A 16,001-nucleotide genomic window follows, 5' to 3' on the forward strand; every position below is an offset into this window, starting at 1 on the left:
GACTTCAGACAGTGCAAAATTCGACCTTCGATACGAGAACTTGAAGGTTTGCTTAAGGAGCAAATGCATCTTGACATTAAACGTGTGCATTTACTTCAATGCAATAAGACCAATAATGTTGTTTATATCCAGTTCTATAAAGAGTTGGATGCAATTCAATTCGTTAAAGACAATAATAATGTGCACTATGTGGAGCATGAAAGCATGAAAGGTGGAGGAATTTTTTCCCCGGTATTCTAAATGGCGTACGTTTGTTGCGCATGCGCTTGAGGAGGCCTATACCTTCTTATGTGACATTCGGTCAGGATACAAGAATACCGTGCAAATCACTTGTTACCTATTACAATCAGATGGCCACATGTCAATATTGCCAAAAAGCTGTTCACTACGGTAAGCCATGTGATAAACCGGACAAGGAGACAACTATAGCAAAGGGCAACGGTGCTTCCTTTACACCAACCCCAAGCAACCCCAGTACAGCTGTGACAGTCACCAACAACAGGAAAGTATCCCCTTCAACGAAATCATCCAACGTAACCCCTATAGAACAAAGTACACCAGCTGCAGTTAACAGCTTACCATCCAACCAACCAGCAACTGCAAACAATGTACAACAAGGCGCATCTACAGCAACTAGCAACGAAATCAACAATACCACGGCAATGGATGACGAGACGAACCACGAACCAACTGCCCCTCAATCCTCGCAGGAGGAAAATGGAAGCTCCTCTCCCCCTAGAAAAAGGGTGACAACGAGATCCAATACAAAAAAAAATTTTATCTAAAAACTCAGCTAAATCGGCCACGTATAGCTTGTACGCAAATAGGCCTGAATAAAATATTTTTTAAATAAAAAACAAACACCAATTATTTGGTACTGCAGGGTGAAGAGTTTCGAGATAATACCTTGATTCCCAGCGAACAGGATTATGTCTCACGCAAGACTCATCGTGATTTTGGTAAAAAACGAATGCAATGGTGTCCTCTTTAGCCCCGCAGTTTCTTAAATTCGTGACATTTCACGGAAGCTAATGCATATTTCTCCAAACGACAAATTTGGAATAGATAACTTGGGTAAAAACTTAGTAGTAATGGAAGCTTTTTTCAATTTCCTAGAAGTTACCAGTTCAGCCCCGGCCTCCACTAAGCAGTTCAATTTGAACTGCTCTGCACTGATGAGTCAAAGACGAAACGTAAAAATAATGAAAACGGTTATGTGCCCTAGCACAAAATTTGGCTAACCCCTAAATGACCATACCTGCATCGGCCAGAAATAGTCGAAAACACGTTTTCGTTCGGCACGTCAGAAAAGACATTGCACTTCGTTGCAAAACAAAAAGTGTTCTGTAAGTAGCAGAAACTTTACGTCTGCTTAGCGGTTCAAATTGAACTGCCGAGTTTAGCACTAAGCAGTTCAATTTGAACTGCTCTGCACTGATGAGTCAAAGACGAAACGTAAAAATAATGAAAACGGTTATGTGCCCTAGCACAAAATTTGGCTAACCCCTAAATGAATTTATTTCTGTTAATTATAGCTTTCATCGAAGTCAACCGAAGAGAATCTAGAAGTACTTTGTTGTTTGCTTAGCATTCCTAATAAAAATGTCGAGTATTTTTAATATTCTAAGGTTTCTGTTAAAATGTTTATTTTCGAGATATTTGGCAAAACTCAAAATATATTTTTTTGTAGCTAGTATCAAATGCAATGTATTGGTATAAAAAATATATACTACGTCAGTTTGAAATTTGATATATGTTTCGAATACGAAGTTTTACATTACTTATACTTCGACTTTTATTATCTATGTGTAATTGAAGGATATCGCAGTTAATTTCTTTTGTGAAATAATTATCTTTCAAATGTTTAGCCCACGTGGGCACGCTCCGGAAAATAGTAAAGATTTTCAAACACAAGATGAATTTGAAGAAAGAATAGAAAAGGTGTGCAATTGTTGCACACGATTTCATGGGTGTAAAATTAAGCTTAAGGTGCGTACATCTAATCTAGGAGAAAAAAAAGCCAAAGCCTTGGTATTACATTCCTGTAGTGGAATTTGACCTTCTTTTTCAACAGACTTAGCAGCCGATTCAGATTGTACAGAACCATTGCATAGCTGGTGCTACGATTCTATTGACACCACGAATCCTTCCAGGTCGGGGCTCGAACATACGACAACTGGTTTGTTAGACCAGTGTCCTATGCATTTAACCGCCAACCCTTGTTTATTATCAACCTCTTCTCCTAGATTAGATAAATCATTTTTGCAAAAACATAGCTACGTTGCATTTCATTCGAGTGCAGTCTTTACTACACAGCAAAAAAAAGAGTTGTAACAAACTCAATGTGATTATCAATTGATTAAAGCAAATTAGATGTACTGAACATCAAATGTAGTAATTTGCTGTTTTAAGGAAATATTGCAGATAAATCACACACACTAAGCAAAATTCACATCTTTTATAGATGCACATAAAAGGAGTGTCGCGATTTACTTAGATTCACAATTCAAAGCATGTAAAGATAAGTCATATCATGAACTTCAAAGACCATTTAGCTGAACCTTACATCGATACAGACACAAAATTTATTTTGACATGTCACTAGATGTAATATTGCGTCATCAACGAAGAAATTACGGCATGCTTGAATTTACGTCAAGAATAAATATAATTTTTTTCTAAGAGTGCACGTTATTACTTCAAAACAACGTATTGAGTAGATTACATCAGTTTGACGGTATATGATTTTGATATGTATATCCGACTCCGAGATCGTTGTGGTATTATATCATAATCGCTTAATATCAGTAATGAATAGTGCTGTGCAGCAATTTTGATGTAATAGCACAAATATGTTGGTGTCGTTCTAAAGGTTGCAATTATACACGAAAAGATGCATAATTCAATATCAGAATCATACACAGAAAAAATTATGAATTGTACAAGTGACATAATTCAACAAACGATACAATTCACCACTACTTCATTTTTCAAATGACGCAATATTTCACTTGCACAGAATTTTACACGCTTCGAGTGTAATTTACACTCGGCTACCGAGTGCCGCTGTATGGATTTATATGTATCAATTATTCAACGAACAGATAAGAGCTTCTGTGGTTCAGTCGAGTAACCGATGTGCTTATGATCTATTATTTCTCTATTCAAGTCGCGCTGTTACTATCGATCTTTTGTTTTTTATTTCATTTGAATTTAAGCCATTTTTGAATATAAATTTGTGTGAAATACGACGCTCCATTCATGTGCATCTTATAAGATGTAAAATCACAATATTTTTTCGAACTGTGTATACAGTATTCACTTAAGCTGATGTAATCTACTCAATACGTTTTTTCGAAGTAATAACGTGTGATTTATTTGTAATATTTCTCTAAAACAAAAAAATGTTGCGTTTGATGTTCAGTACGTATTAAATTTTTTCACATCAAATGATAATCACATTGAGATTGCTACAATTCTTGTTTTGCTGTGTACACCCCGATGCAGAAATTGACCTTCTATTTTAACAGTTTTTTCATAGCCGATTTATAAATATATAAAATTCAGTCCAGTTAGAATTCGGAATCACAAGATTTCTTTTACAGCGGGTTGCTTACCTAGGCGTCCATTTTGTGTGGTATGAATATCTCGGTGTTTCGTGCAGTGAGTCAAAAGTTATTTCAGAAGGAAGCGGAGAGGAAAGAAAACAATCTCCACACTTGCTTTGATAATCCAACTTGGTCCGCAATAAAAATCGTAAAAACGTTGAAAATCGCCAAATTAACCGTGTATGATGTACTCAAACGTTCCAGTGTGTATCGAGTGCCTCAAGATAAGCATCGTAGTGGGTCGTATGAGGTGTTGAGAACCGTCAGAGCAAATTCTTGACTATCAGATAATGAAATCAATGTTGCTTGAATATCGAAAATGCAACAAACTCCAATGATCATCGTTCGCTTCTCTTCGCCTCTGTTCGATAATCGCTCTGATCATCGTCAAAACCTAATTCGCCATGATCGTTCGTGCTGACTTTAAATCAAGCAAATTAAGACGTTTTCCTCTGTATTAGTACCATAGTCTTGTGTACTCTCCCATTGCTGCTACCTCACGAGATGTGATGAATTTATTAGATGAAGAATGCTTCGCGAAGAATGAAGTTTAACGATCATCGCAGTAGCGCTGAACCAATTCGAAGAGTAAAGTAAATGAACGAATGACAAACGAATGTATAAAACGAACATGAAAGATGTATACTAGCAGCGAAGAATGTATTAGTTGATTCGGTTTCCTACGATTATTGCTTGTTCATTTTCACCCTTCTCTCTTTCGTGCAGTGATTGGTTCAACGTATGAGGGTATGAGGGGTATGAGGAAATTCGCACCGAAGATGGATGAATGAACTAGTAACACGAAGACTATGTGCAACATTGAAAGAAATCGCAAAAAAAAAAGCTGCTGCGCGCAGTACTGTTCCATTGCGATCAGGATATCGTTCTTATCGAGCCAGCAAGCAACTAAACAGAACGTTGGAGCAAAGTTTCGTCACCAAAACTTGAGCTTTGAAATTGTACAAGCTGGTTTTGATGGCTCATTGGCTCATCGACGATGGAACCTACATCAAAAGGATTTCGGACAGCTTCCTGGCCAAAATTTCTATATGGCGACGGCACGAGGGGATATTCTTTCGAAGTTTAAGTTTGCTTCCATGAACAAATTTGCCAAAAACTGATGATTTGGCAAGGGAAATGCAACTGCGAAGTAAAGACAAAAGTGTTCGTGACGAAAAAGACGATGTACTCGAAGCTGTGCAAAAAAGAATGCCTAAAAAAACCGCGTACTACCTTTCATTAAAGCGGCGGGTTGCCACTACAACCGGGAAATCATTCAGTGATACCACGATAATAACGTAGATTTCATCGATAAAAACATAAATCAGCTCAACCGCCCGCAGTTCCTGATCATCAAGAAAGTTTGAGCAATAGTGAAGCGGAAGCTTAAACGAAGTGGAATAACAGCTCGGGACGCGGCTCAGATGACTACAATGTAGAACAAATGTGCCAAGGAAGTTGAAGTTGTGCAGCGTTTGATGGGAGGAATCAAAAAGAAAGTGCGAGTTTTCATTAGAAGCGAAGAGAAATGATTCGGATTGATATTTTTTCTTTGAAGTACATTGAATCACCTTTGTTTTTAGATAATACATACCTTATTTGTTACCGAGATTCAGACAATTTTATTACAATATACGAGATACAGATGACAACTGCCCCTAGGCTTTGGTTGATGAACAACGGGGCGCGTACCCCCGCTAGGCGGATGGGGGTGGGAGTCAATTTACACTTCTTATAAGGCAAAGAAGTTGGACACAGTCAGACTATACCGAGATCTATCGTTTGCTTATAAAATTGAGAATTGTTTTGTTTTCTACAGATCGATCACGGATGACCAATAGTGTTTGAAATAGACAATAGGTCATTAGATGGTTTCAAGCATTCTTTTGCCTGGAATTGGTCACCAATTTGAATTCACTTGATGCAATTGGGGTGAATATTAATATATCACATTCGTCTTGAGCTGGTAAATTTTATTCGAAAAGGAGGACTATTATTATCAGGAATAATAGTAAATTGACATCTTTTGAACCATCAAGGAACTTTCAAACCTTTCCTATCCGGTTCGGTGCCGGCACTGATGTTATGACACATTGCAATGACGACAAATGTGATTCGGACAGGTGCAAATATACTCTCAGATCGAGAAAGGTTTAAATTTCTCCAACTTTGACACAGATATCACCTTAGTACGATTCACGTGGACCATTTCATACCTTATGATCAAAAAAGAACCGGAATTTTCATTTTAAAATTCCCGCGCTTGTCCAATCGGTACACTTGTATTCTCTCAACGTTGGCTACACTTTTATACACATTCTGTCAAATTTGGCGCATATCGTACGATTAGTTTTTGTTTGACGTCTATACAAAGAAGTTGAAAAATTTTCGTGTGGCGATTTTTATAATGGAAGAAAATTTAGAACAACGGCTCGCCTTCGAAGCGCCATTCGGTCGATTGTTGTGAGGTTTCGACGTCATATTCATAGATTCACACCTCATCACCATTTATGATGCATTCGATGAATGTGGGGTCACTATCTGCGTTGGAAATCATCTCTTTGGCCACATCAACACGACGCTGTTTTTGAATGAAATTCAGCTTTTTTGTCATCAGCCGAGAAGCGACGCGTTTCAAACCCAAAACATCAGTTAAAGTGTGTTCGGCTGATCCATAAGAGATGCCCAACAACACAATCTTTCTAATCGGTACAGAACGATTTTGCAACACGATTTGCTTCGCCGATTCAATGTTTTCTTCAGTAACAGATGTTGTTGGGCGGCCAGGGATCTCATCATGATTTAAGCTTGTTCGACCACCTTTGAAGCGTTTATACCACTCGTATGCCTGTGTTTTTCCTAGACACAATTCACCAAAGGCCTTTTCTAACATTTTCAACGTTTCGGAACACTTAAATCCATTTTCAACACAAAATTTGATGCACGCACGTTGTTCTAAATTTTCATCCATTTTAAAAATCGCCACACGAAAATTTTTCAACTTCTTTGTATAGACGCCAAACAAAAACTAATCGTACGATATGCGTCAAAATTTGACATCATGTGTATAAAAGTTTTGCCAACGTTGAGAGAATAAAAGTTTACCAATTGGACAAGCGCGGGAATTATAAAATGAAAATTCCGGTTCTTTTTTATCATAAGGTAGAATAACACCTAGCATTTCTATACTAAATACATGTAATTCTTGTTACAGACAGCAATGTTGTCGATTGTAGACAACATTGCTGTCTGTCATTGCAATGATTATGACAGAACCGAACCTACCCACTGATCTGTGGAAGAAATGAAATTTGCTAAACAAATCTCACACGATTGTTGGTATGTATGAGTGCATAGATTGCAATGTGTATTTACTCAATATTACTCTTTCCTCTGTCCTTTGGCTCAGAATGGGGAATGGAATCGTGTCCTCTTTACCACCTCTGGGAGCAACGTGGGCAACATTGTCCAAAGTCTGCACACCTAGTAGTTTGATTGCATGTTAAATGTAGCTCTCTCTTAGATTGCATTGTACTTTCTATGACATTTGTTACTTTCACTCAATTCCTTACTAATGCCACACTCACTCATTAATCATCACTCATATCCCACTATGGGAATGCAAAAAAAAAAAACAAAAATATCGACAATGATAGAAACAATCAAAGAAGATTAGGAAAGTTAATATTTGTGTGTACCGCTCCAGACATAAAATACTATATAGGAAAGCAGGGACAAGAACGTAGCGGATACATTTTGAAAATTCTTCGATGTTTCATCAACGAAGACATTGAAAACACAGAAGCAGTTTGTAGGATGAGAAAATACTGATACGGTACAGACGCACGACCCAATGATTTACTGGTTACCGGGTTAAGAAAATTTCCTGCCCAACTGGCACATTTTTTAGTGAACTTGCAATAGAAGATACTCGTATCTTTCTTGAAAATTGGTAATCGTAAAAAAATCTGTCGCTTGAGTTTCGAGGGTTTTCTCATTGCTGATGTTCATTTGGGCACCATAGCCTAGTTCGTCTGGTACGGAAAGCGTGGAGCCTTGTAACCCCCGCTCTCGGCCAGAGTAGCCCATAAAGGGAAAAAATACGAGATTTAGACGAAAATTGCAATGTTTACTACTGGTATCGAATTATTTTTTTTTGCGTTTGAGTGCCGGCAAATTTGAGTGCCTGTTTTTAACGTCATAGAGATGCCTGTTTTTAACGTCATAGAAAATTGATACCTTGTTTTATGATGGCCAATAAACCGCGATGTGTCAACGGGAATCGATGCATAATTGTGTAATGTTATTCACAAGTACATTGTACACGCTAGAAACAATCTTGATGGTGCTTTTCGAAGAAAGCTGCATCCTGTTGGTTTACAACTTATAATTTTATCCATTACAGAAAATGCCTAGCATTGAACGTGTTCTTTGCATAAAATAGTCGTTAATTTGTGGTTCTTGTTCTCTTACCTCCTCGAAGGCTCTGGTTAGTTGAGGAAACCCGGCTGCATTCAACCATTCTGCTTCTAATTCTCCATCTGCAAAAGAAAGGAGTACATTGACTATAATTAATGCTCTGCTTAACGGATGTGACTTAATGTGACAATCATACAGTATTACATAGTTTACGGAGACATTGTACACTTTTCAGCATGCAATCCATATATGCGACGGATTGCCGTTTCTGAACGGTTTAGGAAATGTCGAGTGATATTTCGATTTATGTTGGCATCATTCATTGATAACAGTCAATAATAGATTTTATAGCACTCAGTATAATTATTGACAAATCATAGAGAAAAACAAGAAAACAGTTGTGTATGGAAGCAAGTCAACATGTATTTTACATGTGGCTAAACAAGGCACGAACAATACGATTCGTAGTGCAAAACAAGTTTTAATGTTGCACAACTTTTCGCACAGCATATTACATCGGTAATTGAAGACGACCAACTTTATAGGAAAAAAAAAACAACAAAACAATGAAAGTGTCATTAATTCGAAGAATTTATGTAGGTACAATGAACAACGGTGACGATGAGACGATAACGATTACGAGCACGAGCAGGAGGCGAATCGACGCCTTTCTGGCTCGTCGCGAACCTTAGCCGGCTCGAATACTCTGCATTTGCGCTGCCCTGCAGGTGGGGTCGAGATTCGCGCGCGTAAGTGCAAAAATAAACATGTGCACGAGCGCGCGATCGTTGTTTAACATATGTTTCAATCGAGCCGGACGGCGAGCGCAACAATTCATGACCGAGACCGAGCATCAAAATGTGACTCTATTGAATACAATCGAATCGATCGCGCGCGAGGAGTCACACCGCACCGATCGCCAACCCGAAGCAACATGGGCTTATGGGGCAGCTTTTGCAGTTGAGCGATATGCATTTAACAAAGCGTTTTTTTTTTCAACATTTAAACGCGAACAAATTGCGATTCAACGTAAAATCAAAATGTGTTATTTATGATGCTTTTTTTTAATCGACTTAAAATTACTGCGAACAATAAATAATATCAGCCATTGTACACCAACGACGCCCCAGTGATTCGTTCGCTCTGATAGTGCCTGTAACCTGTTGTTGGCTCGAAAAATGCTATAATCTGGGGAACCAGTTTTTGTTTGCGATTCACAGATAAACCAGATCGAGTTTTCGGTTGTGTTTCGAAGCCATCTTGGAGTCTGATTTTTGTATTCATCTTATAGTCAACGTGTTAACACAAATAGTTTTATTCTATAATAGTATATACATAGATTGATTTTGTAGACATTAAATGAAGGCAACTGAACGAAATTATCAAAAATAACTGTATGCACCTATAATTGAATAATTTTCAAAGAACCAAAGAACTTAAAGCTTATCAATTCAATTGATTATGAAGTGTTGACTTAAGGAGTTATATATAAAGTTGATTTGTATTACCGATTCTGAAAGTACATATTTAATGAAATTTCATCCAGATCGGAGCACTAAATTTAAAAAGAATGCAGGTATATGGCGAACGAAGCTTTAATCGCGAATAGCTTTGAATTGACTTTGATTTTTATTTTTAAAATCTTTTAATAATTTTTGATTTCAGTTAAGATATTCCTCTTGGAGGTAAAACTCTGTAAAACCCTAACGCTTTCTTCCGCCTCTTTTTGCCTTTTTATGAAGAAAGGCTATACAATCACTATGCAAATAGATTTACTTTTCGATTCAGCTCGACGAGCTGAGCCAATGTTTGCGGACAAAAATATGCCCTCACTTCTGTTTGAGACGGCTGAACCGATTTTAACTAACTTAGGCTAAATGAAAGCCATTCTTGCATCTTAGACAATTTTTGAATTTCATTTGGATATGACTTCCGTTTCCGGAATCACAGTGTGGCGAGTGGAAAAAACTGCAAATTCCACGTTCGACTGTGGGCAAAAAATAGTAAGACTTTGTTCATAAATTCAAAACTATTTATTTATTCTTCCAAAACTATTTCGTCCCCTTAAAGTTATCCCCCCCCGGCTCCAATACACTTGTGGCAACATTTTTTCCAATCCTCAAAACACTTGTTAAAGTCAATTTCCGGAATAGTCTTCAATGCACAAATGCGATTTAAGTTGGAAATATTCAGTTGACTAAAAACGGTTTCCCCGGAGCGGTAGTTTGAATTTACTGAATAGCCAGAAGTCACACGAAACTAAATCAGGTGAGTACGGCGGATGCGGAACGATATTTTTGGTGAAAAAATCACGAAGAATTAATGCAGTAGGCGACGGTGCATTATCGTGGTGCCAAAACCACGAGTTGTCGGCCCATAATTCCGGACTATTTTTACGAATAGCTTCGCGCAAATGACGCATAAAACTCAAATAGTATTCCTTGTTAAAAATTTACCCCCCCCCCCCCCCCCCCACCCCAACATTGGGGTACGTGGCAGTCGGTATTATTTAAATTATTGAAACTGTTGAATCATGTGCAATAACATTTCAATTTATTGAATACTCTCATATCAAGAAAAAAACTGATGATTCCTGCATGGATAGAATAGCTTTCACACCGTGGTTGAGTTACTCGTCTGCAGGCGAGATATGTTCTTTTCAAATATCCTTGTCCTTGACATTTGCAATGATTAGGCTCATTGTATTTCATATTAGATTTTAGCATATATTCATTACTATGGTACTTGCCACAAAATATTTTTTTTGTGTACATTGAAGTCTATAAATTGAATAGTTTAGTAACTGTTTTGTCTCGACTTTTAAAAAAAGTCATCATCAAATCGAATTAAGTTATGTCATTCTGGTAGAGAAAAGCATGATCAAAACTAATTTTTCAATTATATGTATTTATTTTATGATAGCTGATAATGTTCTTAACCAGTTAAAAGACTCTTAGCATCGTTCGACAGATTCTTCTTGGACTGCTTTGGCCAATCACGAATATTTGTAACCAAAGGATCTAATTGCCAATTCATGGGATCCCGATTCGTAAGTGATCTGGATTGCTCGCGGATATAATACTCTCGACATCTGTATAAAAGAAACTTCTTAATCATTATGAACAGTACAATACAGCAAGCGTTTATCGATCTCCACTTCAATTTATGAATAGAGGATATTTATCCGCAGAGCTTTTCTATAGAAAAAAAAAACATACCAAAAAATGACATAACGTAATTCGACATGATAATTGCCTTTTTTCAAAGTCGTAACTTCTTATCTCACTTTCAAAAAACGTCGGACAGTTACTTTCAAGAAACGTAATTATTACTAAGCTTTTCTATTTGTAGACTTCGATGTCCATAAAAACCTTTTATTGTGAGAGTTTCCATGGTAACGAATATACACTGAAATCTGATCTGATATACAATGAACCTTATCATTGCAAATGTCAAGGACAAGGATATTTGAAAAGAGCATATCTCGCCTGCAGACGATCGCAGACGAGTAACTCAGCCACGGTGTGAAAGCTCTTTTGAAGTAGTTTAATATGTAAGTAGTCTCATCTGCACCTTCCTGCGCCTTTTGATAATAGGCAAGTTAGAATTTTATTTAAAAAACATGAAAAATTGCTCTATTTAATTAAACTGAGATGATAGTAGCATAGTGTGTTCGAGAAAGTTGTGTAGTTTTCAAAGATGAAAAACTTTGTATAACACGAAAAACTCATATAAATTGAAAATATATATGTTTTCTTATAAAAACTGGTTTTTGGACACCCTTTTCAGAAAATACATTCTATCTTGAATTACGCTCAAGTTACGGAAATAGTATCTTCAGCAAACTTGTTTGAAATAACTTTTTGCACAACTTTGTCGAAGTAACTTAGCCTCTATGTTGGCCCTGAGCAAAAATAAAATATTTATCTCACTTTTAGGGGGATTAATCACATAAATAAAATTTGCCAAAAGATGGCGTCTATCATTCTGAGCAACTTTGCTGAAGATACTGTACCTCAAAAACCACGATCCTATGAGTTATTAATTAAGAGCGTGAAATTGCGCTTTTGAACCACTGTGCAATGCCTGATTTTTTACAAAATTTTCGGTGGAATATGCTTCAAAAATCAAATAAAATGAAAAGCAATAGAACCACACTAGCTCCGGCAAAATGGCAGTTTAAGGGAGAAAATGCTGGAAAAAGGTCTCCAGTTCAAGCACTTCCAAATGTGGTATAACAGTATAAATTTTCTTCGAGGGTAATTTTTATATGCTTACCTGGCCTTGTACTAACAAAAATCTCATCTCGTGACACTTGTGGACACTTGAATGTACGGCCTCTAGTAACAACAAGTGTTGGACTAGTAACCCTTTCTATTCGGTACTGATCACTGAATTCTGGGGCTACCAGAAGATATACCATATTTAATGATAGTGATAGCCCCGCCTCATATCCCTACAAAGTTGTGAGCTGAACGATTTATCTAAAAGATAATAAATATTCAATCATAACTTTAAATCAGTAAACAAAATAAAAAAGCTCTGGTTAATCCAGCTGGTATAGATTCTCCTTCTAAAGAACGAAACGGTTTACTACCGGTTGGTTAGCTCCGTTTCGTACACCGTAATTTCGAGGAAAATAAATTAAAATAAATAACACAAACGCTTTTTCGGTAGCCAGCTACCCAGAGTAATAAATACATGATACAATTATTATCATTTCTACTAATAACGTATAATTTTCTAGCATGTTTTTATGGTAAAAAATACCGTTCAAGCGGAGCAATGACTTGAAAAGTGTTATGGACACTCCGCTCCATCAGAAACAACAATAAAACGTTGGTTTGTTGACTTCGAATATGGTCGTAGAGACACCGAACGCAGTGGATGTCCAATTGAGGCGTCAACACCAAAAAAGATAAAGAAAATCCACAAAATCGTCTTGAATGATCGAAAAGTGAAGTTGCGTGAGTTAGCTGACATCGTTAAAATATCAAAACAACGTTTAGTCTTTATATCGCATGAGCATTTTTTTTACCATGATGATTCTGAGCAGTATTTGACCATGTTTAAACGTAACAAACCGGAATTTTTGCGTCGATATGTGACAGTGGATGAAACATGGATTCATCACTTCACTACGAAATAAAAACGATCGTCATCTGAGTGGGAAGCAACTGGTCAACCTCGACCAAAGCGCCCGAAAGCACAACAATCGGCTGGAAAGGTTGTGTCTTCGGTATTCTGAGATGTGCGGGGTGTAATATTAATCGACTTTCTTGAGAAAGGAAATACCATTAACAGTGAATATTATATAGCGTTATTGGAGCATTTGAAGGTTGAAAATGTAAAAAAAGACTGCATGTTAGAGCGGCGCTGGAATGATTGCGTTGCTCTTGATGGAGATTACATTGATGAATTAAGGTAATTTTGAACCAAAAAAATCGTGTTCTCTTTGTTAGGCCCGGAGCTTTTCAGTCCATGTGTTATAACACCATCCTTCACATACACTTGTATAATGTAGTTGATGTTTTCATGGTCATTATAGTGCACATTGCATTACTAGTAGAAAAGGGAATGTATATAACATTATCAGTCTCATTCAGTTGAAACATTTGCACTTGCTCTAGATCGAAGTGCACTTGCTTCTTAAATAAAGTTTCAATATCTTCAATTTCAAATCCTAGGTAGGACACCGCTTGAAGTTAACAACAATTGTATTTGTTCGGGGTGGTTTCGAAGCCGGTGGCTTTTCTTTGCTCATTTTGAGATCGAGTACTGAATACAAGATACAATTATTATCACTTCTACTAATCACGTATAATTTTCTAGCATGTTTTTATGGTAAAAATTGCCGTTCAAACGGAGCAATGGCTTGAAAAGTGTTATGGACACTCCGCTCCATCAGAAATTACAATAAAACGTTGGTTTGCTGACTTCGAATGTGGTCGTAAAGGCACCGAACGCAGTGGATGTCCAATTGAGGCATCAACACAAAAAAACAAAAAAAAATCCACAAAATCGTCTTGAATGATCGAAAAGTGAAGTTGCGTGAGTTAGCTGACATCGTTGGAATATCAAAACAACGTTTAGACTTTATATCGCATGAGCATTTTTGACCAAAAACGTGAACGTGTTGATGAATCCGGAATTTTCGCGTCGATATGTGACAATGGATGAAACATAGATTCATCACTTCACTACGAAATAAAAACGATCGTCATCTGAGTGGGCAGCAACTGGTCAACCTCGACCAAAGCGCCCGAAAGCACAACAATCGGCTGGAAAGGTTGTGTCTTCGGTATTCTAGGATGTGCGGGGTGTAATATTCATCGACTATCTTGAGAAAAGAAATACCATTAACAGTGAATATTATATAGCGTTATTGGAGCATTTGAAGGTTGAAAATGTAAAAAAAGACTGCATGTTAGAGCGGCGCTGAAATGATTGCGTTGCTCTTGATAGAGATTACATTGATGAATAAATTAATTTTGAACCAAAAAAGTCGTGTTCTCTTTGTTAGGCCCGGGGCTTTTTAGTCCATGTGTTATAACACCATCCTTCACATACACTTGTATAATGTAGTTGATGTTTTCATGGTCGTTATAGTGCATATTGCATTACTAGTAGAAAAGGGAATGTATATAACATTATCAGTCTCATTCAGTTGAAACATTTGCACTTGCTCTAGATCGAGGTGCACTTGCTTCTTAAATAAAGTTTCAATATCTTCAGTTTCAAATCCTAGGTAGGACACCGCTTGAAGTTAACAACAATTGTATTTGTTCGGGGAGCTTTTGTTTGCTTATTTTGAGATCGAAAATATATTGTTATTTATTTCTGTCGCACGCGCTTGTTTGCGAAACTATTCGGTTATTCCAAAATTGTTCACCATTTCATCCATTACTTACCAAATGTTGTTCACGATTGCACATCAATACTCCTGAAAAATTAGTGTAATAATGTACATTTTCAAGACATAGTCTTGTATTATGATCCACTATCTTTTCACCGAACGATTAATTAAAAAGACATCTTCAACTATGAGTAGCATAATCAAACGAATTTGGAAATATACGACCCCGAAACCTACATGTCACCACCTTTCGGTTGGAGCCCATCTACGTCCTCTGCCATGATAACGTAAGCGCAGTAAAAAATGATGATCCATCATGAACACTCTCCCGTGGTAGCCATTCAGTAGGTATCACACCAAGCGTGGACGGTTGTGGCCATTTCAAGGTGCCCAACCAGTGTTTAGCAGACTTGACCATTGTGGATGAGCAGGTATGACATAATAAAACAGTGAAATAAAATTCATAAATGCGCCACCGCCGAAGACTTATCGTGGCTGGCCGGCTGCTGCTCGGGTGCATTACTTAGAGTGTCGCTCGTTGAGGGATGACCTCCAGCCCAATCATCTGCTGTGGCAGTTCGAGAGGTCGGATTGCCGGCAAAATTTAGGTTCCACAGTCCGTGTGGGAAAATAAACAGTAATATTTATGCGACCTACAGACATCAATCCTATGCGATGCTCTTCGCTGGCTGGTTTTTGCTGTGTTTTACGTGTTTATTTTGTCCGATATGATTGACTGACAAATTATTGAGGTCTCCGATCATCGCAGTTTTGGTGGTCCTTTGAGATCGTCGCATCATGCAATTTACAGCTGCTTGGTCAACGATGTTCGCACGAGAAGTTGATTGAAATCCCCCCTATATTGACAAAATATAGCCTTGGAAGATGAATGATGTTTGTATGGCCTGGTGCACTTGAAGCTTGCAATTCAGGATGCAAATTAAACCTAACGTCATCGGAGTGAATTAGATAAACATTAGCGTGCTCAATTGGAACACCGGTTTGTACAAGGTTTCAAATTATGTACCATGGAATGTTATGCAATTTATTAAGAATTCATATTACAATCTCCATGAAGAATGGTACATTGAAGAACCATTCACCGTACCGTGTGTGTT

At 37.4% G+C, this 16,001-nt stretch overlaps 1 protein-coding gene across 1 annotated transcript in view; it reads right to left on the reverse strand.

Moving 5' to 3' along the window:
* LOC131427712 (rho GTPase-activating protein conundrum) overlaps positions 1–16,001 on the reverse strand; it is a 203,399-nt gene that overhangs the window by 13,793 nt on the left and 173,605 nt on the right. Inside the window, exon 5 of the mRNA XM_058591150.1 lies at positions 8,082–8,149. Coding sequence (XP_058447133.1) covers positions 8,082–8,149 — 68 coding nt within the window. The remainder of the gene's footprint in view (positions 1–8,081; positions 8,150–16,001) is intronic.

Source organism: Malaya genurostris, chromosome 2, assembly GCF_030247185.1.
Source record: "Malaya genurostris strain Urasoe2022 chromosome 2, Malgen_1.1, whole genome shotgun sequence".
In the NCBI taxonomy this organism is placed as follows: Eukaryota; Metazoa; Arthropoda; class Insecta; order Diptera; family Culicidae; genus Malaya; species Malaya genurostris.